Source organism: Typopeltis vanoorti, chromosome 7 (assembly GCF_054136105.1).
Source record: "Typopeltis vanoorti isolate ZY-2024b chromosome 7, IOZ_Tvanoo_1.0, whole genome shotgun sequence".
Classification (NCBI taxonomy): domain Eukaryota; kingdom Metazoa; phylum Arthropoda; class Arachnida; order Uropygi; family Thelyphonidae; genus Typopeltis; species Typopeltis vanoorti.
The window spans coordinates 90,253,255-90,279,801 of NC_143555.1; the positions used below are offsets into that span (position 1 = coordinate 90,253,255).

The 26,547-nt window shown below is 38.2% G+C and overlaps 1 protein-coding gene across 1 annotated transcript in view; it reads right to left on the minus strand.

Annotated features, from left to right (window-relative positions):
- Positions 1–26,547, minus strand: part of LOC150104851 (uncharacterized) — an 867,921-nt gene that overhangs the window by 267,240 nt on the left and 574,134 nt on the right. Inside the window, exon 7 of the mRNA XM_090395079.1 lies at positions 9,506–9,622. Coding sequence (XP_090251205.1) covers positions 9,506–9,577 — 72 coding nt within the window. The 5' untranslated portion in view covers positions 9,578–9,622. The remainder of the gene's footprint in view (positions 1–9,505; positions 9,623–26,547) is intronic.

The window sequence follows — 26,547 nt, forward strand, 5'->3', positions numbered from 1 at the left end:
AGTTATGAGGATCGGCTGAGAGAATGTGGACTGCAGAGTTTGGTGGATAGGAGAAGGAGAGGTGAGACTTTTAAACTGTTGAGAGGTGGTTACAGGGTTGACACTGGGGAGTTCTTTCGCTTGTTGAACAGCGGGAAGGAGTGATGACAAGAGGCCATCACTGGAAGTTACGAAAGGAAACTGTGAGCAAGACGGTGAGGAGTGGTTTCTTTGTGTGGAGGGTGGTTGAGCCGTGGAATGCATTGCCTGATGGAGTGGTGAGGGTGAGAACGGTCAATGAGTTTAAGGAGTGGTATGATAGACTTTGTGTTTCTTAGGGGGGGGGGACCTCCCCTCGATTAGTCTTGACAGACTTTATGTTCTTAGGAAGGACCTCCCACGATGAGTCTTTTGACTCCATGGAGGCCTGAATAATAATAATAATAACATTTTTGTTTGACATTTCTTTCATTGCTTCCTCCAACTGCTCTACATCTTTATTGTCAACCTCCAACACTTTAGTTAATAGTCTAACTTGTCACCAGTTGCTTGTAAGGCTTTGTTTTTGTAGACATGAATATATGAACATAATAAGCATTAATCAACATACAACGGTAAACACAATACTTTTTGTAGATGATCAGGTAATTATACAAAAATCAGAAGACGATCGACAGATATCCATTCACTATCTACAGCAATTAACTAGCAAATGCAATGTATGAATCTCATTAAAGAAAACTAAAACTATAGCATTTTGGGGGCCTAAGGTCTCATTGTGACGAGAGGAATCTTTATATGTTTTTTTTTCCTGGAAACTTGGGTTTTTCATTCTACATATGGACAAATTGGCCTCGAGAAGGCAATTTACAGACAAAAAATACCAGTGGTGATGGTGGTGGGCAGTAGATGGCCCTGGTGTAGGTCATGATAGTAGTAGCAGCTCACTGTGTTTGGTGGATTGAGTGGAGAGTTGTACAGTTGGTGGAGATGGAGGGTACCTACTATACAAGTTGTACAGTAGGTGCCCGCCCTCGATGAGTCTCTGGACTCCTTGGAAGTGTCAGGTAATAATAATAATAATAATAATGAATGTGCATTTTCAGCAGCTTCTCCCAAATCCTATTGACACACACACTAATGTCACCTCGCTCCATGCTGCATCTACATTTTTTGTACCATGCAAGATATCATATTTCTTCCAAAAGTCTGAGAATTTTAATCCTCGGTATCAGCAATAGCCTTAACAAAAGTATTCCTTAAATAATATCAATAAATATCCTCATCCATGAGTTATGGGAGTGAGGTGATATTTGGTGAACATGTTAATGGGATGGCCATCGTAAGCACGAGTGGTCATAAGTTGCATATGTTATAAGTCAAGAACTGATTGTATTTAATTGCCAAAGTATTTCGGATTATATTTGAGAGAAGCATTATAACACTTTAACTTAAAAACCCAACTAATAGTAATTACTTTTTTGACTTTCCACATAAACAATGCACACTTCTTTCATCTTTTCCAGTCCCTGCTAGAGTCAATGTATTAGTGAAGTTTTGATACATCCTATCTATTCACTGGCCTGGTTGGCAAAGGTAGGTTCTCTGTATATAAGGAGTGGCCAAGTTTCGTTGGTTCAAGAACCACACAGGACATTTTTCAAATGTTTGCAAGCAACAAGATATTTTTTTAAAAAAAATTACTTATTAATTATAGGATATTGTGTTCAGATATCCTGATATTGGCTGTCCTGCCTGTTTGGACATAGTAGAACAGTTTGCAACTGCAAGGGACCTGGTACTCCAGGTAGGTACGTATAGGGGGAAGTAGCTGGTCTTTGGTTGAGCAGATAAGAGATGCCAATATATGGACTACCAAAAACCTATAAGCAAAATGTACCATTACATCCCATTGTGGAGGGCATTAAATCCTCCACATACAAACTAGCTAAACATTTAGCCAAAGTGCTCACATAATATACTGGTAACACACCTTCACACATAAAAAAAACTCAGCCCACTTTAAAGCCAGTATAGAAAACCTCTCACTCCAAAATGCTGACAAAATAGTCAGTTTTGATGTCGCCTCCTTATTCACCAATGAACCACTCAAAGATATCCTAAACCTCATCCAAGCTATATCTCAGCCATATTTCATATCATATCAAGCCATATCATATTTCCTTCTGATATCTCAGCCATATTTCAGTTCAAAATAAAAGAAAGGACAGAACAAACTTTCACCGCCTTGTAAAAGTGACTTGTGATATGCCAACAAGCACATCTAAATTAATAATAGTGATTAACAAGTTCAAAGACACTTACCCCCCCCTCCCCAATTGTACATATGTGCTTGACCAGACCTAACATTTTCCCAGAGGGAACAAGAAAACTTGAAGAAAAAAATGCCAAAATGGAGCTGGATCATCAACTACAAACAAGTTGAATTAGTGCAAAAATCTAGTGATGTCACTAGTAGCTACCATGGAGACCAGTATGCAAGCACTGCATAGGAAATGCGCAAGACTCTTGCAGTCAAATATACGCCTCACAGAACCTTGCATATAAACTTCACCAACATCCGCGTGGATAGGCTTATGTGTTCATCAGACATGTTGTAATAGGTTTCACGGTATGATAAGAACACAGATGGTTAAGAAAATAACTATTTATTAACTTAAAAGCTAATATTTCGCTGGTATTATATCCAGCATCTTCAGAGCACACAACACAAAGTTTGTTACAAATGCAAGACAACCACAATCCGGTGTAACAGTGGGGCTAGTATAAGTAATTGCAGCGTGCAACACAAGACTAAAGTCCTAATATGGTGCCATCTAGGTTTAAAAAAAAAAAAAAAAATTTTGATTTTCTCCAGTCCCACTTTCCCGAGAGCAAAATCATCCTCCTAGGAGATTTTAACGTCCATAACACCAACTGGCTTTCCTCCTCCAGTTGTACAGATCTTGCAGGCAGAGATGCTGAAACATTTGCCACACTAACGACCTTACACAACTTGTTTAGATGCTAACCAGAGTACCATATAACCCGAACCACTCCCCAAACACCCTAGATCACTTCATCACCAATGACACTTCCAAATACACAGTGAATTTAGTGGACCCCAGATAATTCTGACCACAATCTAGTGCCCATCTCCTCCCCCATGCAACAATGCTTACACAGCCACTCCTATACGAGTAGTTTGGCATTTGGCAGTTTTAGCAAGTGCCAAGTGGGACAGCCTCCATGACTTCTATGCCTTATTCCCACGGTTGGACTATTGCTACTGGTCTTCCAATCCAAATATGGGCACTGAACTGATTACCAAAGTAATCCTCACCGGCATGGACACATATATTCCCAATACTACTCTGAACTGCCATTTCCTAACTAAACCCAGGTTCCTCAAAAGATGTACCAAGACTGTACAAATAAAAAAAAAAAAAACCATAAGTGGCTCAAATCAAGAACTCCATCCTCCTTTAGAGCTTATACTGAAGCCCAAAATAGATGCAAAAAAAACAATAAATGCTTCCAAAACAGAGTTTGAAAGAGCAAAAAAGTAGGAAACTAACAGCCTGTCCAAACGGCAGCCGAGTCTTTTGGTCTCTTGTCAGAGCAATTGGCCGTCCAACATTCCCGCCCATATCATATCCAGACAGTTCTATTGCAACATCACCCACAAAAAAAGCCAATCTTCTGGCTTCACACTTTGCTTCCAATGCATGCATAACTGGCAATGGTATATGCCCCTTCCCTCAACCATTCCAGATGCCCAAGATACAATGCCCACTATATCCTTTTGCCAGAAAGAGATCAGAAAAATACTGTCCAAATTAGACACAAAAACAAAAGTTTCCTGGCCCTGTTGGCATTCCTATATTGTCCTAAACGTTTGTGCACCAGAACTGACTCCTATCCTATGTTGCCTGTATATACTCTCTTACTCCACTGGTATCTATTCCACAGCCTGGAAATTGGGATATATTCAACTCATTCCCAAGAAGGGCAACAAGTCACTCTTGTCCAATTACTGCTCTATCTCGCTTACCTCGGTCCTATCTAAAGTAATGGAAAAAATCATCAATTCTCAACTCCTACACTACCTTGAAGGCACCCACCTAATAAATGACTGCGAGTATGCATTCTGTTGCTGCCGATCTGCTCACATATGTTACCCATCTCTGGACAAATGCCATGGAGAAGTTTGTCGAATCTCAAGTGGTTGCACTTGATATCTCCAAAGCTTTTGACCGGGTCCGGCACAAAGGTTAACTAAGTAAACTACCATCGTTTAGTCTGTCTCAGGACTTCTGTAGTTGGATTGCCATCTTTCTGTCTGGATGCACGTGTGTGTGCATCCAGACAGAAAGATGGTAAACGGTTCCTTATCCTCTCACCATTCAACTAATGCTGGGGTTTCACAAGGTTCTGTTCTCTCACCAACCCTCTTCTTGATATATATCAATGACCTACTTCAGTTGAACTCCAACCTAATACACAGTTTTGCAGATGACACCATTTGCACTCCTCCCTTTCATTTGATAAACCTTACTCTACACAACTCACCTCAACCTACAGAATATCAACCATCACTGCCCTCAATTCTGATCTACAAGCCATCCTCCAATGGGGTTCAGATAACCTTGTCAATTTCAATGCTAATAAAACCCAGTTCTGTCTTATTTCTCATAAAAAAGAACCATTTTTAACCAGTATTATTTTTGACAATACTCAAATTTCCAGACAATTTGAGATTTCTCTTCTAGGAATTACCCTGACATCAAACTTCTCCTGGCATAGACACATCACAACCATTGCATCCTCAGCTTCAAAAAAAAAAATAAGATTTCTCTTTCGGAGAGCAATTAGACTTATTAATGACCCATCTCTTATCAACTCACTCTGCCCCACCACTTTCACATAAACATTTGGTTTCCATTATATGTATATTCTACAAATATTTTCATGGGAAATGTTCATTTGAAATTATTATTATTATTATTATTATTATTATTATTACAGACGACTCTAGGGAGTCCTTAGACTCATCGAGGGAGGCCCTAAACATCATGTCCACACAACTATACGACATTCTCACAGTATCTATCATACCTTGCCTTGAACTCACTCACCGTCATAGCACCCACAACAGACTCTGGCAGCTTATTCCACTCATTTACCACACATTTACTAAATTCCCTCCACAGTTGTTTCTTTTTTTGCAGTTCAAGTTAAATGGTGTTATTCATCCATTTAACCCCTACTTGTTTTACTATTCGGACCATAGGTATACAATCAGCCGTAATCTCCTGTAAATGCTCCTTGACCACTTCCCATGCTCTATCGACATCCAGCCCTTGCAGTTTTACATGCCATTGCACTGATCCAAGCAATCTCCTAAGCTTGTCATACTTGCCAGCATGGTAATTCCACATATTCCTTGTCTTAATCGAAAATTCCGCACCTTTAGCCACCTCCCAGGTCAAGTGACATTATGATCACCTTGATGACCATTATCACCATTATGAACTTATGATCACTCTCACCAATAGGTGGCAACATGGTCATATTCATTACAGTCAAATTCTCAGATGCTATTACCAGATCAAGCACTCTCACACCCCTAGTATTTTCAATTACATGCTGTCTCAGATAGTTATCCCTTAATAATTGAATAAAATCCATTTCCTTCCTCACATGTGTCCTCTCCTCCTTCCAATCAGTGTTACCATAGTTGAAATCCCCCATAATTACCCTCCTTCCACTCATTTCATCAATTTGTTTATGCATACTATCTCCACCATGTATTCCATCACCTGGTCTATAGCAGCACCCAACTATATATTTTGTTCTGCCAGTCTCAATCTCACTTTTCTCTTTTCACTATCCTGCGATATAACTTCAATTCTCCTTGGCTGCAGTTCATCAGCTATCATCAATAACACTCCCCCCCCCCCATTTTATTCTCTCTGTCCCTCCTAAACACACTATAACCTACACATTCTATCCCACTAACTATATCATCTTCCATCAGCCATGTTTCACTAATGCCAATAACCTGTGACCAGGAAGAATTTTTGGCCAATCAAGGCCAAAAATTCTTCCTTCTTCTTCCCAATACTCCTGGCATTAGTATACATGAAATGCAGAGGTCCCTTTGTCCCACCCCTATCTTGATGCATTATTCTAACTATCCCATTCTGATTTCTTGTCCTTAGTACTGGCTCGGGGACATTATATACATTCTTACACTCAACTGTCTCACTGATGTTCGCATATCCACTTCCCCCCCCCCCCCTTCTTGGTAGTTCTAGTTTCCCTGGTTCTGCACATCCATTTTCACTTCATTCAGCAACACTTTTTTCCCAGTCTCCGCACACCAAATACATTCAAATGCAGGCCATCCATCTTGTATAAATCCTTTCGCCCATCAAACTCATTCCACACATCCATGAATTCCACACCACACCGTCTGCATAACCTGCGCATAAAGTCATTTGCGATTATGGCCCTCCTTCTAAACTCCTCTCTGTCGTACCACGGCAACAGGCTCACCATCCTAACTCTATCACTCTTTTCCTTCGCTACCTTTAACAATACTTTCAAGTCCTCTCTCATAAAAAAATTATCTCCTTTCAATTCCTTCGTACTCGTCACAACTATCAATTCTTTCACCCTCTGGTTTTGCGCTCTAATACTCTCACTTACATCCTTAAATTTCGTACCTGGTAAGTACGATTTAGTTAAACTCCCATCTATCACTCCTGTTAATATTGAATCACCATACAAAACTCTTTCCTTCATTTCAGAAACTCTCCCACTCTTACACTTATTTTTCCTTTCAAACACTTGTTTATTTCCGTTAGTCGAGGCACTCTGGAAAGAGTTTTGCAGGTGCTCTAACTGCCGCTGCGCACTTTTGTATCACTGCACACAACCTGGTGATCTCACTCCCTACAAATAAGTCCTCATTTTTTTCATCATTTAAACCATTTTCTCTCTGTGTATAGTTGCTTTCATTCTCTCTTTGATCACCACTCTCATTGCCATCTTGTACAACATCGCAATTCCCTATCAAGCCACTATTTTCACTCACATTCTGGCTTTCTTCAACCATAACTATCTCACGACCTGACACATACTTCAATTCCTCACTTTGCTTACACTTTCTGCACATTCTCCCACCACTATCACTTTCCATCCAAACTTCCATATAAACCCCCAAATAACATCAATAATTCTCCAACTTAGTACTAAGCTTGTTAGAACATGCACAGCTGCCGCTCAACATCCATCCATTCACCTTGAAACCCACAGAACAAGTCTTTTCCTCTTCCTTCATACCAGCAACTGCTGTAATGTGGAACAGTTTTCCCTCTGTTGTGTTTCTTAAGGAATACAGTATATAGTCTTTCAAATCAAATGTAAACAAGTCCTCCTTTCCTGACCCACTACCCATATACTGTACTCAGCGCCGGTGCCTAGTATTTTTTTTTGTGTGTGAGATTAATGTTCGGCATCTTTCCAAAAAAGTTTTTTTTGAATGAAGTGTGAATAAAATGAACAGGAAATGAAAAACAAATGAAAACCGCTTTACAGTATAATGTTACCTACGGATTAGTCCTGCTTATACAATTTTTTTTTACACGGAACTCAACAATTAATCATAAGTTGATTTATGATCAAAAATTACAGTGATATAATCGGGTCCAGGATACAATTTCAGAATTTATTTGTTAGTTTCTGGGAAGATCTGAACAGAAGACAACCTACATTCATAATTATATGTACCATTCTATATCATTCATTGTTCATTTAAACTCTTATCTCAAATTTTTTGACATCTTTTAAGCGCCTTTTCTTCTGCGGCACCTGTGTATATGGCACACACCACACTTTGCACACACCACTAGCCGGGCCTGAGTGTACTAATGCACTATAGGTTGATCGACCAACCTCTTGTGTCTAGACTCGACATAAAAAAAAAAAAGAGTTCACCATGAACTCAGGCTATTTCATTTGGCAAGGAAAATTCTATAAACAGATAGAGGGGACAGCCATGAGTTCTCCATTCTCACCACCCCTGGCCACCTTCTTTATGAGACCTTTGAAGAAAAAGCCTCAAACTCTGCCCACATAAACCCACTGTTTGGCTACTATGTGGATGATGTATTCGCATTTGGCCACATGGCCTGGATACACTCCACAATTTCTCAACACACATAAACAATCAACACCCCAGGATTCAGTTTACCTTGGAAAAGGAAAACATCAACAGTCTCCCTTTCCTAAACACTCTGATTATATGTCAGCCTGATGGATCCCTGGCTTTTTCTGTTTACAGAAAACCTACACATATAGGTAGATACATTCACCAGCAGTCACCCTCTCCCCTCCCCCAACAATATGGAATTATAAAAACTCTATATAACAGGGCAAAATTAATCAGTTCAGATAACAATGCCGCCCATATCCTTAACACCTTCTTACTTCCAAAAAATGTTTAAACCAGTTAAACTTACTCCCCCATAGCAGAGATTACTCTAAATCTATCAAATTTCCATATATCTGGGGTACGTTCGAAAAACTAACAAAAATCCTAAGAAAAGATGACCTCATAGCTAGTTACAAAACACTTAAGAAATTGGCATCTCTTATCCACTCCACCCAAGACCAGCCACTTCCCCTAAACCTACCTGGAGTATACCAGGTCCCTTGCAGTTGTAAACTGTCCTAATATGGCCAAACAGGGACAGGATAGCTAATATCAGGATATCTGAACAGAACTATATCCAGTTCCTCCGATACAGCCACTCACGACCTACTGACCATGCATTGAACACCACCACAGAATACGCTGGAAGAAGGCCACTTTATTACACTGCAGCAAGTACAAGTATGAAAGATTATTCCTTGAATAAGCCTCAGCACTGAAAAACTTCTCAAACCTCAACAAATCTGGGTGCATGAGATTGCCCCAAATTTGGGAAGCATACATTTTAAGATCGTCAAGCCCAACGTCCAAGACAACCCAATTTAGTCCACTAGGGGGCACCTTTTAGGACTCTAGAACTGACTTCAGTTGCCTTTCTTTAGCTTCATTTGCTTAGTGTGGGTGTCTGCATGCACATATCATTGTTTTGTGATCCCTGAAGATGGCAGTGTAACATTGCTGAAATATAGGTAGCTATTAATTAAAGTTTTTATAATTAATAATTTAGTTTATGTTGTCATTTCCTAAAAAAATAGAATTATGTCTAAACAACATATAAGCTTTTGTACAAGCTTTTGTAGAGAAAGAAAACATTTAATATCATGAAAATAATTTCTACGTGAGACCCATTTTGAAGACTGAATTCCTTCCTTTCAGGATAGTATATTCAGTTCTGTTTTGTCCTGTAGCTAGAAGATATAATCTATCCCATGGATAAAAAATACTTATGTATATCATGAAACAAATTAAATAGTGATTACACGTGATACCATTAATTAAGTAGAGAGAAATCTTATATTTACTTACTAGCCATGACAGATCAACAATTTTTCCAGTAGCATCTTGACACAGGAGGTAGTCATCTGTAATAAACGGCATCTCCTTCACCTACTTCTCCACCTCCTCCTCTCAACCTTCTCCTGTCTAGAGATAAAAATGCAAATTAATATGTACACATTCTTTCAAGAAAAATTTTGTGATATAATTTGTCACAAAAGAGAAAAAGTAACTGTGTTATTACTATTATATTACTGTTTATAATTATAATAATTATCATTATCATCATCATCATCATCCTACGTATCAAGGATTTAGGCTTAGCCTGGCCTGTTCCGGCCTTAGAAGTCATCGTTGAATCGTTTAAGAGGATGTCCTGGTTTTCTTTTTCCTAATGGCTTGTACTTTAAAGCTTGTTTTGGTAATCTTTCTGTTTTCATTCTTTGAACATATTCCATCCATTTATGTTTATATTTTTTAATTTTTTCTATTCCTGGTTCTTGGTTTAATTCTTTCATAATTTCTTCGTTTCTTTTGTGATCAAATAGGGTATACTTTGCAGTTTTTCAGGATATCTGAAAAACTCTTCAGTTTTTCTTCAGAAAAACTTCAGATTATAATAATTATACTTTATATATATATTTATAACAGAGTGACAACTGAGTTAGATAAAGGAAATGGCTACGCTATGATTCTGCTGAATTTTTTGCAAAGGCATTTGACAGAATACAACATGGAACTCTGTTACACGATTTGAACAAATGGGGATGGACATGGCACTTTTTATGTGGACAAGAGGGTGGCTGCTGGATAGATATGAAAAAAGTGATAATCCAGGTGAAAGCAAGTGACTGTGGTATGTTCCAAGGGTCTTTGCTAGGACCACTACTGTTTATTTTGTACATAAATGATATAGGAAATAATCTGCAAGGAAACATCAGTTGTTTTCTGATGATGCAAAATTAGGTAGAGTCATAGTTAATCAAGACAATGTGGAAAGCTTGTAGGGTGATTTAAATAGGTTGTTGGTATGGACAAAAGATAATGGCTTTCAGTTTAATGTGGAGAAATGTAAAGTTATGTATTTTGGGAGATGAATTGATTACAAGTTGAACTGTACTTCAAGAAATAGATTAAGGTAGGGTGGGTGGTAGACAGAATTGAAGTTTAGAAGGCATATTGCTTTAGGGCAAGTTGGTGGATGTATTATTATTATTATTATTTTTGACACCTCCAGGGAGTCCAAAGACTCATCGAGGGAGATCACCTGCTGTACAACTGTCTCCACCACTCAAGGCTTTATAAAGAGGAATAACAACTTCCTTATCTCTACTTGTTAATGTGTTCTTCAATAGTCAAGTAGAGATAAGGAAGTTGTTATTCCTCTTTATATGGCCTTGATACATCCACATCTGGATTACTGTGCTCAAGTCCGGTCTTTTTGTTTTCTTAGGAATGAGGAAGTGGCAGAGAGGATTCAGAGGTGAGCAATTAAGATGATGAGTAGTCTGTTGAATGTACCTGAGGATAGATTGAGGGTGTGTGGATTACAGAGGTTGATTGATAGGCATAAAAGAGAGGGGAGGGGGGATATGATGGAAACACTTAAGTTAGTTAAAGGGTTTTATAGGACTGATGCAGGGGAAATGAAAACAGATTGTGACATTTATAGAGAAATTTTCTTACTCAGTGTTCCAGGTAACATTTATGAAAGGATATTTGAAAAGAGAGGCCTGTGAAGCCCTATGGAAATGCCATATGCATCTGTAGTGCTAGGCCACCTGAAGAAAGACTGTTATAATAATATGTTTGATTCTTGTCACCAACTAGCGGACTTTTTTTAACTGGTTTCTTGAATTATGTGATCTCTCCTTCAGTAAACTTTGGCTTTTAATCCTGCAATGAAAGAAAATCAACTGTAAAATATCAGACAATGATATATAGTGTTAGGGGTTAGTGACCACAATATGGTAGCAGTTGTCTGCCATTTCGTCTCCAGTATTAAAAATCACTGATAACCTTGGGCAAGATATCTATGATTGGCGAAGGATGGAGACTTCAAAATTAATTTAGGGCTCACTTTTGAAACCATGTCTTTAATGGCTTTGCCTACTCCCTTTAAGCCATTAAAGACAAAAATCTTTAATGGCTTTGCCTACTCCCTTTGGAGAATAAAAGGCATTAGTGGATTTATTTATTTATATTTATATTTTTATAGTACTTTCTTTAACAGTCAAGTAATTTGATGTGCTATTTTGGCCACCTTTATAGATTGCAATATGTAATCTAAACTTCAACCACCTGTCCACAATCACTCTCAAATCTCTAACTTCATCAATTTCTTGCAGTTCAGTTCCATCAATGTAGTATACACAGTTTGTAATCTCTTCATTCCAAAATGCATGATTTACACTTAGCCACATTAAATTAGAAGCTGCTATCCTCTGCTCATACTGTCAGTTTGTTTAAGTCATCCTGTGGTATCCAATCCAATTCACTAGTTTCATATCTACCCTCATTTGTTCCATTTTAAGTAATAGAGTTATATGTGATATTCTTTCAAGTGCCTTTGCCAAGTCCAGCAGTATGTATCCATTTCCTTTATCCAACTTAGCTGTCATGTGGGACCCAAAGGATTTTGCAGTTCAGTACATTAATGCCAAAAATATCAGAAAGAATGAGGACTTTTTTGGCATTGGTTATAATGAATTGATAAAAATTATAAGCATTAATGGGGAGGATGACATTTGATAGAGAAAGATATTATCATAGGGACAGAATGTAAGGGATAGTGTACTTTCAGGGAGAATAGAAAGAACAGGACTGGGAAAAGGGGGGGGTATTGCTAATGACAGTGGAAGAATTGCAACTAGCAAAAAGTAAAAGTTCAGCAGTATGGTAGCATTGAAGAAGGTAGTGCATTTAAAGCTGTTGGGTGGGAGATAAAAGCCAGCAGGACAAAATACATAGTTGAGCTGTTGTAGGCTGGGGGGGGGGATGAGTGAAGAGTAGCAAAAAAGCAACATGCATAGACAAATTAATTTAATGAGCATAGGGTAAGTGATCATTATGGGGAGGATGGCTATGATGACAGATTGGAAGAAGGAAAGGACATAATTATTATTAGTATTATTTTGTGACACCTCCAAAGACTCCAAAGGAGGGCGCCTACTCAACAACTCTTCATCTCCATCACGCCCATCCATCTCCAACATCTACACTAACGGCATTTGCTACCCACCACCACTAGTATTTTTTTTGTCTGTAAATTGCGTGTCCTGAAGGCCAATTTTTCTGTATGTAGGATGAAAAGCCCAAGTTTCTGGGAGAAAAAAACCCTGCTACCTCCATATGAGATCATCTAACTCACCTTGAATTGAAAAATCCATATAAAGATTCCTCCCGTCACAATAAGAATTGAACTTAGGCCTTTTCCAATTCAAGGGTGCAACGTACCATCGTTCTTCTAATTGCACTATGGAGGCACAATTGGATAGCATATCGCATAGCATGGAAAGAGGAGTTGGGTGAAAAAGTGAACAATATTCCTTGGGCATCAGTCTAGAATTTTTTTAGCGTCAGCAATATCTGAATGTATTCCAAAGGTAGGTTATGCACCTACCATGGTTGTAACGGGCAACAGGGAAATCAGGGTTTGATTCTGGAGAGGGAGCCAGAAATTGTTTTTTTGAAAATTTGGAAAGAAGTGGAATTCATGCAGCTACTGAAAGATAATTACCTAAAACAGCATATGATTGACAATACTTGAGGTTTGAGAATATTGGATGTGGTGATAACTTTAGGGAATTTGTCCATAATCAAGGTAACATCAATAATCCCTCCACTCAGCACTAAGCTCATTGGAACACGTGCAGCTGCTGCTCAACATCCCTTTACAGTATACCTAGAAACAAACAGAACAAGTTTCTTTTCCTCTTCCTTCATCCCTGCTGCACTGTGGAACAGTCCCCCCCCCTGCTGTGTTTTCTGGAATACAATTTACAGTAATTTAAATCAAATATAAACAAGTTCCTCCATTCCCAACCCACTACCCATACACAATACTAATGTGCTATAGGTTGATCAACCAACCTCTTGTGTATGGGCACAACATAAAAAAAAAAAAAAAAAGGGTAATCATTTTGTCTTCAGATGAGGAAAGTAATCACATAGTCTTAACTTCGGAAGTGGTTAAGCATGTGGAATTTTCAATTAAGAAGAGTTACATGTGGAACTAAACTGTTGATTATGATAAACTCAGGAGGGACAGCTTCAAGCTGGTGTCATGGCATAGGAAATGCTAGGAAGGCATTATTAAACAGGGTTGCAAAAAAATAAAATGTTGTGGAGGGTGTGGAGGGTATGGAGGAGGGGAGAGATGATCAGCAAGCACATGAGCTTTATATTGCTCATGTGCTTGCTGATATAGGTAGTGATCAGAAGGGTGACTATCAGGGTTAGAAAGGCAAAATCACATTATGAAAGAAAATTAGATAATAGGCTAAAAAGAAATATCAAAGATTTCTTTTGCTGTGTGGCAAGTAAAAAAAAAAAAAAGAATGATTATGGAAGGATAACTTGCACGAATGCTAATAGCAGGGAGGTGACAGGAGCAGAAGAAATAATTGAATTGATGAGTAATCATGTTCTGAGTGTGTATTATTAAGGTTGAGATATTGTACTGACAGATGAGACAGGAATAATATGAAAATAATGGTAGATAAACTTCCAGTTCATCTACCATTATCTCTACTCTTCATAGTTCATCCCAACTTTGCATTATCTGGAAACAAATTAATATCCCCATCCAAATATCATTATTATTATTATTATTATTACCCAAGACCCCATGGAGTCAAAGACTCATCTAGACTTTTATCACACACACAGCTCATCATACCATGCTTTAATCACACTCAGATTCTCTGCAGACACCACACTCTCAGGCAAGGCATTCCAATCATTCACAACTCTGCATGAAAAAAACACCTGCTTCTCACTCCCCTACTCATCCTGTTTATACAGTTTCCAGGGATGATATCTGGTTTCCCCCCTGATCTCCCACTATTTTCTGTAGAACCTCTCCAGCATTGATCCTATAACAACCCCTTACTAACTTGTAGGTCTCTATCATATCTCCTCTCTTCCTCCTGTCCACCAGACTTTGCAAGTCATCTTCTCAATCTTTCCTCATACTCAACATTCCAGAGGTTAGAAACTACCTTAGTCAGTTGCCTCTGAACCCTTTCTGACATCTCTTCATCCTTCTGAAAACCAGTCAACTAATCAAAGCCTTATACAACAAAAAAAGAATTTCCCTACTTCTACAAGTCAGTGTCCTCTGCATCATTCCCAGAAACCTTTGTGTTGTCTTCACAATTTTGGCTATGTTTCTCTACATTTCAGATCCTTATCCACTATCACCCCCAGATTTCTTATTTCCTCCACCTCTGACAATATATCTCACTAAGCATAAATTCTGCATCCCATTTTTGTTTTCCAAATTTTAAAACCTTACATTTTGCAACATTGAACTCGCATCCCCATTCTTGTGCCCAATCACTCAATTTATTCAAGTCTTCTTGTAAGATCACAACAACTTCTCCACTCTTCATGGTTCATCCCAACTTTGCATCATCTGCAAACAACTGAATATCTCCATCCAAATATTCACCAAAGTATTTAGGACATTGAATCTCCATGTGAATATAGCCATGGGAATGGGTGAGAGATCATCCCGATTTTACAGGAAAGTGCAAAAGAAATGGCCATGCCCCAACTAGGCAGTATTTAGGCATAAATTCATAATTTAAGCCTCAATGCTGTCCCAAAGAAATGGAAAGAACAAGATAATTCCATTACATAATGGAGGCTCCAAGACAGAGGTAGCAAGAAGTTGATGGAAATTTTTTGACTTGGCTTTGCTACTAATTGTTACCAATGTTTGGTTTAATCCTACATCAAAGTGTAAGCAAACAAAGTTTTTGCCTGAAGTATTTTCAGGACTGGGGCAACTCATGGCAAAGGTGGTATAACTTCTCTTCACTTGCCTTAGTATCCCATAATGCAAAGCACATCTCCTTGTAGATATGTATAATGCTATGCATTAAGGGAAGGGTCACTACCCAGACTGGTTTTGACCTTTATTGAAGTCTCATCAGTGGGAGCCAGACCCAGAGGTGGTAATACTAAGGTGGAAGTAATGGAGAAGTCATATTTTCATATGCGAGTTGCCAAAAGGTGTCACACCTTATTATTAAAATTCTCTGCATTATTATTTTTATTATTATTACCCAAGACCCTATGGAGTCAAAGGCTCATCTAAAAGGTCCTTTTATCATACACACACAGTTCATCATACCATGCTTTAAACACACTCAAATTCTCTGCAGACACCACACTTCCAGATTAGAAATAAGTTGATGGGTTTTTCACTTGGCTATGCTACCAATTATATATTTGGTTTAATCCTTTATCCAAGTGTAAGCAAACAAAGTTTGCGATTGAAGTATTTTCAGGACTGGGACAACACGTGGCAAAGGTGGTATAACTTCTCATTACTTGACTTAGTATTGCAGACATGTATAATGCTATGCATTAAGGGCACTACCCAGACCGGTTTCGACCTTTATTGAGGTCTCATCAGTGGGAGCCAGACCCAGAAGTGGTGATACTAAGGTGGAAGTAATTTAGAAGTCATATTTCCATATAGGTAGCGACCCTTCCCTTAACGCATAGCATTATACATGTCTTCAAGGAGATGCTTTTTATGGAATACCAAAGCAAGTGATGAGAAGTTATACCACCATTGCTATGAGTTTCCCCTGTCCTGAAAATACTTCAGGCTCAAACTTTGTTTGCTTACACTTGGATAAAGCATTAAACCAAATATATAATTGATAGCATAGCAAATGAAAAACCTTCCATCAACTTATCTCTAATCCAGAGAATTTTAATAATAAGGTGTGACACCTTTTGGCAACTCATATATGGAAATATGACTTCTCCATTACTTCCACCTTAGCATCACCACGAAACTTCAATAAATTGGAGATAAAGATGGCGGCTCGCATGTTAGTGTTTCGTGTATTTTTGATGATGAATTGTGAATTTGATTGATATGTTTTTTAGCGATTTATGCTTTTGTGTCGAGTATTATATTCACATGCATTGATCAAGCTTTTTTTTTTTTGATTATGAAAAGTTTTTGTAAGTTGCAGGTGAGTAAATACTTTAATTTCAATTTTTAGTTCCATCGGAAACCATCTTCTAAGCCTTACACAGGGCATACTAAACTATATATCGTACTGCTGGAAAACACCAGATTGTGTCTACGGGATTTGCTATGGCAAAACCTCTGAATGAGACCATCTTCGAGGAAGTTTATAATGAATTCCTCAGATTAGGAAAACTTCTGAGTGATAGTTGGCCAGGAAAAGTTAAGCTTTTTGACTCGTTCCTACCCTCTGCAGTCACAGAAGATAACTCGGACGATACAAGTGAGGAGCTCATTACTCAGTTGCAATCTCTCCCAGACTTTGAAGATGTACGTGTGCATGAAAAGCACAAAACCACTGACACAGAAGCTCCCATAGATTTTGGTATGGAAGAGGATACTCTCAGTTCCAATCCCTCGACTGCCACGAAAGAGAGGGTTTCCACCGATAGTCCTCCGGGAAAAGAAAAGATGGACACAATTAAGGTTCACCATGATAAACTCACAGATACAGTATCTCTCAGCCAAGAACACTGATGATGGTATAAAAATTCAGCCGGCTACTGTGACTGATTACAGGAAACTGACCAAAGTGTTAGACTCTAGCAATATTCAATACCACACCTTTTCTCTTAGTTCGGAGAAAAATCTGAAGGTAGTACTGCTGGGTGTCATGAAGGATATAACTACAGATGAAATTGAGGCTGACATCCACCACCAGGACCTGCCACCTATTAAGATGAAATACAGTGGAAGCCAAAGGCAAACGAGAAGTTATGCTGATGTCGCCCATACTAACAAACCAATATCAGAACAAAATCAGCCAATAGCACCTACTAATCTGACAGCAGTTATTACAGCCTCTCTAGCTAATATGCTACAAGATTTCAGTCTGTCTAACCCTTCAGCAACCACCATGAACGGGAAACACAGGACATCCTCACAGCAATCATAAATGAATAAAAACAAACTCATTCCTGCCTCTCTTCAGATCATTGCATGGAATGTGAACGGCTTAAGGAACAAAATTCTGGAGCTACAAGATTTCACTCACAGATACCAGCCTGATATTATTCTAATCAGTGAACCACACCTTAGACCCTCTGACAGTCCCAAAATTCGGGGTTATCTCATGTACAGAAATGACAGATCTAACTACAGAGGCGGTGGCACTGCCATCTTCATTAAAAATTATATTAAGCACCATTCTGTGAACAACCCACCAACCACTAACCTTGAGATTACAGGCGTGGAAGTTTTCACCAGCTCTGCCAGCAGATTGAAAATCTATTCAGCTTGCAATTCACCCTTAAAAACTCTGCTGCACACTGATCTAAATGCCATTTTAGGAGTTAGAGTACCCATCATTATTTCTGGGGATTTAAACTCAAAGCACCCTACCTGGAATACTAGAACCACCAACAAGAATGGCTGCATCCTTTCCAACTACATAGGATCAAACTATGCTGTTGTGGCTGGACCTACTGAACCAACTCATCTCAGTACGTTTGGCACTGCTGACATCCTGGATATAGTTATCCTGCAAAACATTAAACTTCAGTACAGCCTTAAATCACTAAACGAGCTGTCATCGGATCACAACCCAATTCTACTACAACTAGGAGAACAAGAATATCTGTCTCCTCCCTCTCACTCATGCATTTTGTGGGACAGATTGTCTAAAGCACTTAGGGATCAAATTGGACCTGTCCCTCACATATGTACAGAAGAAGATGTGGAATCTGCAGTGACTAGCCTCACCCAATAGATTAAGTCTGCTATAATGGTTGCAACCTTCCACAAACCTGTTCCCAAACCTGGTCGTTTACCGAGGATATTATGGACCTGATCAGAGAGAAGAACAGAGCTAGGAAGAGATTTCGTAACACTCGTATTCCTCAGGATAAAACGGTTCTTAATAGATTGAATGGGGCAGTGAAAGATGCACTTAAAACTCATAGAAACCAAGTTTGGGATGAACAGTTAGCCTCTATCTCACCTATTGATCACTCTATCTGGGGGTTACTGAGGAACATCAGAAATAAAAACAGATCTCCCCCCCCCATAATCTCTAACCAGGGCCTAGTCGACACAGATGTAGATAAGGCAGAAGCCATAGTAAAGAATCTAGAGGAGCAGTGCAAACCCTCATATAACAACTTAGATTTCAATCACTTATACAAAATCCACAGACAGGTTAGACACGTATTAAAACTCCCAGATACTGGTGTTGACCTTATTGCACCCACATCACCTGTTGAATTATATGATATTATTGAAAAACTAAAGAACAATAAAGCTCCCGGACCAGACGGCATCTCCAATAGGGTGATCAAGCTGTTGCCTTGAAAAGCTGTAGTGCACCTGATCATTATAATAAATGCAGTCTTAAGACTTCACTATTTTCCTTCCACCTGGAAATAGGCTGATGTAATCCCTATATATAAACCAGGCAAGGACCCACACCTACTGCAAAATTATCATCCAATCAGTCTCATCTCGAATCTGGGTAAGGTTGTGGAGAAGGTCATCCTCTCACGACTCCAAACCTCAATAAATGACCTAAACATCCTCCCTAAAGAACAGTTTGGTTTTCGGCAACACCACAGTGCTACCCAGCAAATCCACAGAATTGTGGAATACATCACCACCAGCTATAACTGGCGGCAGTGCACAGGAGCTGTTTTCCTAGACCTATCCAAAGCATTTGACAAAATCTGTCATTTCGGACTCCTACACAAACTTATCTCAGCCGGTATCTCACTAAAAATGGTTCATCTAATCCATTCATATCTTCAGAATAGATCAATGCAAGTCAGAATCAATGGTTCTACCTCATCCCAGCACCATATCTTTACTGGAGTGCCGCAGGGATCCCTACTAGCACCATTGCTGTTTTCTATATACATGCCAGACATCCTGCACAATCCTATGTCTTCCATTTTGGCCCTGTATGTGGATGATACAGCAATACTAACCAGATCTCTCCGACCCCATTTCATTACCAGAAAGCTTCAAGAAAACCTTCTAAAGCTGGAGGGTTGGTTCTCCAAATGGAGATTGGAAGTCAATCCCCAAAAATGCTCAGCCATTCTTTTTTTGAAAAGGCCAATTTTCATATTGAATAGTAACACATCTCCTGCAGGAGATGTGTTACTATTCAATACTAAAATTCCCTGGCAGACAGAAACAAAATACCAGGGTGTAATTCTCGACAAAAAGCTATCTTTCAACCAACACATCAAGTCTACGTGCGTAAAGGCATCTAAAGCCATTGTTCAGATCTATCTGCTAATTAATAGAAATAGCAAACTCAGCAATAGAATCAAATTGCAGCTATACCAGATGATGATTCGTCTTATAATCACCTATGCCTCTCCAGCCTGGAGCCACGCCTCTAATACTAACATTATCAAAATACAATGAGTACAGAACAAGTGCTTGAGAATGATTCTGAATGCCCATGGTATATGTTAGAAACAACCAAATTCATAGAGATACAAATATTCCCTATATTTTCTCTTTCCTACAATCCTTAGCATCTAAGTTCTTCCTAAAGACGTCCGTACACCCCAACGATTTGGTTCAGCAAGCTGCAGCATACGAGGTAACGGACATATTCAAACATAGAAGACCAAAAGCTATATTAACCTCCTATAGCAATGCATAATCTCCATGCCCATTCAGGGCAAGCAGACTGCTCATAAATTTTACTCTCACTGTAACTGCAACAGATAGTGGGGAATATGAAAAGCATCTTGCTTCACCCTTAAAGACATAAATGTCAATTGTCAATTGTCTTAGTATCACCACCTCTAGGTCTGGCTCCCACTGATGAGACCTCAATAAAGGTCGAAACTGGTCTGAGTAGTGACTCTTCCCTTAATGCATAGCATTATACATGTCTGCAAGAAGATGTGATTTGCATTATGGAATACTATGTCAGGTGATGAGAAGTCATACCACCTTTGCCACGAGTTGCCCTAGTCCTGAAAATACTTCAGATGCAAATTTCTTTGTTTGCTTACACTTGGATAAAGGATTACACCAAATATATAACAGAGGTAACAAATTATTATTATTATTATTATTATTATCATCATCATCATCTCAAGACTCTATGGAGTCAAAGACTCATCTAGGAGGTCCTTTTGTCATACACAGCTCATGATACCATGCCTTAAACACACTCAAATTCTCTGTAGACACCACACTCTCAGGCAACATGTTCCAGTCATTCACAACTCTGTATGCAAAAAACATGCTTCTCACACCTTCATTATACAGCTTCCAGGGATGATCTTAGGTTCTCCACTGATCTCCCACCATTTTCTGTAAAACCTTTCCAAGATTAATCCTATAATAACCCCTTACCCTCTTGTAGGTCTCTATCGTATCACCCCTCTTCTTCCTATCCACTAGACTGTAAATTGCATCTTCTCAACTTTCCTCATATTCGACATTCCACAGATCAAAAACTACCTTAATTGTCGCCTCTGGACCTTATACAACATCTCTTTGTCCTTTTGAAAACCAAGTGGCCAAATCTGCGCACAGTAGTCCATGTGTGGCTTAATTAAAGCCCTATATAATGGAACAAGAATCTCCTTACTTCTACAAGTCAATGTTCTCTGCATCATTCCCAGAATTCATTGTGTTGTCTTCACAATTTTGTCCAAGGAAGCTGTCACCTTATTGTAATAAGTAAGTAAGTAGATTACTAAAACATGACCTCCCTTTAGCAAATCCATGCTATCCATCAAAGATAATACCATTGTTGTAAACCCAATTCTGGATCCTAGTTTTCACCAGCTTCTCCAATAACTTAACCATGACATGTGACACACACACACACACACACACATACATGCATAAGCTGATAATTTGATGCTTGAGTTCTATCACCTTCCCTATGAAGTGACACAATCTTGCCCTCCTTCCACTCCTTTGATACTTGATCCAGTGCAATACTATTATTAAAAAAAATATGTCAAGGCAGATATCAACTCCCTGGCACATTCCCAACTCCTCATTCCATGATACCCCTGTAAGCTATCTCCTGAGCTCCTCATAATCACCAGCCTTGTAGTTCCACACATACCCTTTTCAATGCAGTTGCTATCTTATGCACTAATTAATATCTTAAAAGTGGTGGTTAAGGTATTGAAAAAGTCAGTAATGGGCAGAATTCAGGAATAGGTGAATAGGAATATGCTACTATATGAGACCAACATGTCTTTGTGAAGGGAAGGTCGTCATCATCATCATCATCATCAACAATTTCCTGACATATATACCCTCAAGGAGTGTTCAGGCTATTATGAGAGCACCACATGATTCATTTTACATTATTATTAATCTCCTATCAACAATTTTCCTCCAAATTAATCTATTACTTATCAGTAATCCAATATTGTCATATCTAACATTTTGTTATTCTAAGGCACTTCTGACTGAATCAATCCACTTAGGATTTGGACTTCTTCTGGGTCTTTTTTCTGCTATCTTACCATCAAATGCCTAGTTTGCTAATCTTTCTTCCCCTTCTATTTGAGTGACCATACCACCATAGACCTTCTCACACATTCTTGAATGCAAACAATATCAAGTTCCTTCCTAATGTGTTCATTTTTAGTATGATTCTCTCATGATGCCTATTCAAGCCACTAATTTTTCTAAGAACTTCTATATCTGTGGGTCTCTAATCTTTGATGAAGTGTTTTATTTCCAATCCATAACTAAAACTGTTAGTTTAGTATTTTGATTAACTTCTCTCTTATTCCATATAAATTTATTCACCTGGCTTCCAACTATGCCAAGTGAATAGACAACATAATAAGCTTTGCTTATTATGTTGTCTATTTCCAAATTTAATTTGCCATCTTAACTTAAAACTATACCTAAAATAGCTGAAATATTTTACTTGTTCTATAGGCTGTCCATTCAGACTGCAGCTGAAGTTTTTATGTTCTTGCCTATTTTCATACTTTTATTCTTTTTATTGCTGATTTTTATGCCAAAGTTGTACATCTGTTATTCAATTTAGTTAGAAAACAGTGGAGACTTGCACTGGATGTATTTAGAAGTACAACATTAACAGTATGAAGTAAAAAACTAAGTTTGATATCTCCAGTTGTAATATCAGGTTTAATGCCATTTTTCCTTCATAATGTGATCCATATAGATGATGAATAAGAGTGAAGATAACGTGCATTGTCTTTCACCCAGTGGTGAGCTATAAGGGGCACGCGTTTTGTTAAATTTTTCTAAAATTTGTGATCCCCTTGTTTTTCTTATTTACTTTCTTATTTTTTCAAAAAAAAAAAAAAACACCATAATTTTTTTAAATATATTAAGCAACAAACTCATATGGTAACCTAACAAAAATTAGTCTATTCAGCAGTGTATAGATTATTTAGAGTTATTGTTTCAACCCTCTATAAAAAATGCGCTGTAAAACTCGATGTAGCTTAGAAATACCAAAGCGTTTTACATCGATTTTTACTAAGGTCAAGTCTCATGAGAAATGTTACAAAAATAACTGTGTTTGTCTCTATGTATTGTATGTTAAATATTAATGTAAATAACCCTATGTGAATTGATTGTATTTACAGTTTTAACTAAAGTTTCTAGAATGTCAAAAACAAAGGCAATGCTTTGCCATCGGAACTTTGTATAATGTATAGCTATGTATAAGAGCACAAGAAAGTTGTTTACGATTAATTGTGTGAGAAAGTTGTTTGGTGTTCTCTGTGCATGAACACCTTCAAAGCCAGTATCAAAGAAGTCCGCTAGTTTCTGAGAAGTTTCTGCTGCCCGACAAGACAAGGAAAAAAAGAGTGCACAGAGGAGAAAAAAGAACGGGCCAGCCTTAACAAAAGGATCAAAGAGAACTGCCGATTTCTTCGGGGTTTACAACCCTTGGTGCAAGGTCCCGATAAGACGAAAATAAAAGAGGACCGAGCCAAACATCAGGGGCAGTTTTCGGCAGAGAACCAGAGGCGGTCAAGAGGAGGTGAGGTGCAGTTGCTGACAGAGGGGAGGCGAGATCCAGCTGTCAAGAGAGCAGAGGCGAGGTCCATTTACCAAAGCAGGAGAGGCGAAACACTGTTACCGAAGAGAGCCAGACACAGTTGGCGGAGAACCAGAAGCATACTGACCCAGAGAAACAGACTTTATGGCGAACCCACACCAGAGGGAAAAAATTGGGAAGTCAACCAAAGCCAAAAGCCGCAGAACGATCTTCAAGCCTATATGCTGAAACTTCTTGCCTGAGCTTTTGAGTAACGGGAAAACTGCAGTCCAAAAACTGCTAATACTTCGACGAAACGCCCACTGAAGCAAGGCCGAAGATGAAAGAAGAACCATAGAGACTTTGATGCAAGACCTTTGGAAGGTGTAGTGATAAAGAGCCTCCGTAAGTGTGTTCCAACCTCTAATGTTCATTTTTTTTGTAATCTAAGAGATATGTCACAGATGAACTGATAAGAAATAGTAATAAGAAATATCTATAAGAGAGTCCTCTGATTTGTTGTTAACTGGAACATAAATTGTAAGATAACTTGCCATAGCTAGCTAATCTCTTTATGAGTAATTTAGTCTCGGCAATTTGTTTTTTTTTTAGCAGAGAAGTAACAGAGTAATTATATATATTGTATAGTCATTTAGTATTGAAAAGGGAAAGTTTGTTTCTTTATACCAAAAGTACAAAGGATAGGTAGAGAAAGAAACCTCCCTATCGCTTATTTAATGTACTTTTTTTTTATTTAAATAAATGTATTTTAATTCTATGTCAATAGAGTGCCACCTGATTGTTTATTTTACAATGCACTGTTCTTTAAAAAAATTATCAGACTTGTGAGTGGGAAACCAAGTGAGATAGCCAAAGCGTATAGTTACGTGCAAATAGACAATGACTGTTTGTGTAAAGTTTTACAGAAGGAATTTGTGTTAGAGAAAGAGAGAGAGAAATCAACCAGCTGTATTACTGAGTTTTATGCCAATTAAAAGATATTAGTGGCGCAGTCTCAATAAAATAAATTTTCTAGTATCCATAGGCATAAGACTCGTAGTGCGAAAGGTATATAAACATAGTATGCAATAGAATAAGCAAGAAAGGTTACGAGAGAAAGCGCGTACTGCTAATTAGGATAACGCAGTAATCAAGCAGGCTTTATAAATAGCAAGTAATAGCACAAAGTTTACAGTGCCCAAGTTTGAAAATAAAATAAGCTCATGCGCTATCTTTACCCTTCTGGTAGCCAATCGTATGGCAAAACTGTTGATTATCACTTGAAGGATAAAAACAAAAGAGAAATATAATGTATTTCAATATTATTGTGTTTAGATAATATTTATTTATTATTTATAGATTCTTAGTAATAAAAACTTCTATCGGAAACAAAACAAATTTATTTTGTTTATAAAAAATGTGGACAATTGTATATGTGCAATTATAAAAGATTTTATTCTTATTATATTTTGATAGTTAAAAAATATTTTTCTTATGTAAGATCAATTAACACAGATGATTGCGTGCAAATATTTCATGTTTAGATCATGAGATATTTGTTTAAAAATGATAACCGTTACAGGTTGATTGTCCCCTCATACTTTTTGATTGGCATTTGTACACAAGCTGTACTAATAAACGTTTTGTGTGAAATACGGCTTTTTTATGCTCGACGATGCGAGCCCTTTGTTAAAATTTGCATAGCTCACCACTGCTTACACCTGATTTTGCATTAAACCATCTTCCCTGTATAGTGTTCCATTTACCCTATATAACTGTAATGTTTTGAAAAGCTTTTCCCTGGGAACCTTGTATGTCTTTTCCAGATCTACAAAATCCTTGTCATACTTCCATGATTTCTTAACTATTTGTCATAAAGTGAAAATCTGATCCTGATAATTTCTTCTCTCAAATTATACACTAATTAGTGGTGGTGGTTAAGGTATCGAAAAAGTTGGTTATGGGCAGAATTCAAGAATGGGTGGATAGGAATATGATACTCTATGGAGGACATCTTTGTGAAGGGAAGGTCTTGTCTTAGGAATTTACTCACTTTTTACAATAAAGTGACAGTTCAGTTGGAAAAGTGCCACTATAGCTGCACTATGATACTGCTAGATGTGGTAAAGGTATCTGATAGGATGGAAAGACATCAGAGAGTAATATATGAAGGTGTTGTGACAGGACTCTGTTCTTGGCTGCTCTTCAATTAATTATTATTATTGTCATTAACATCTGACCTTCATGGAGTCAGAGACTCATTGTGGAAGGTATACACAATGCTTATCCAACTGTGCTTTAACTGAGTCGATGTGTCTACTTTCACAACACACTCAGACAATGCATTTCACTCACCAACCACTCTCAATGCAAAGAACCCATCCCTCACTCCTCTGCTCACACTTTTCTTATGCAATTTCCAATGATAGCCTCTTGTTCTACTCCCCTCTCCCATTCTATGAAAAGTCTCTTCCATGTCAACCTAATAACAATCCCTGACTAGCTTATATGTCTCAATCATATCCTCCCCCTCCTCCTATTCACAAGACTTTGCAATTTACATTCTCTCAATCTGTCCTCATACTCCACATTCCAAAGGCCACTGACCACTTTAGTGAATCTTCTCTGGACACTTTCTAACATATCCAAGTCACCATGAAAACCCAGTGACCAAATCTGTGCACAATAATCCATATGATGTCTAATTAAGGCCTTATATAGTGGTATCATTACCTCTTTATTTCTGCATGTCAGGGTCCTCTGCATCATTGCCATTATCCAATGTGACATCTTCACAACTTGTGCAATGTAGCCTCTGAATTTCAGGTCCTTGTCCACTACCAC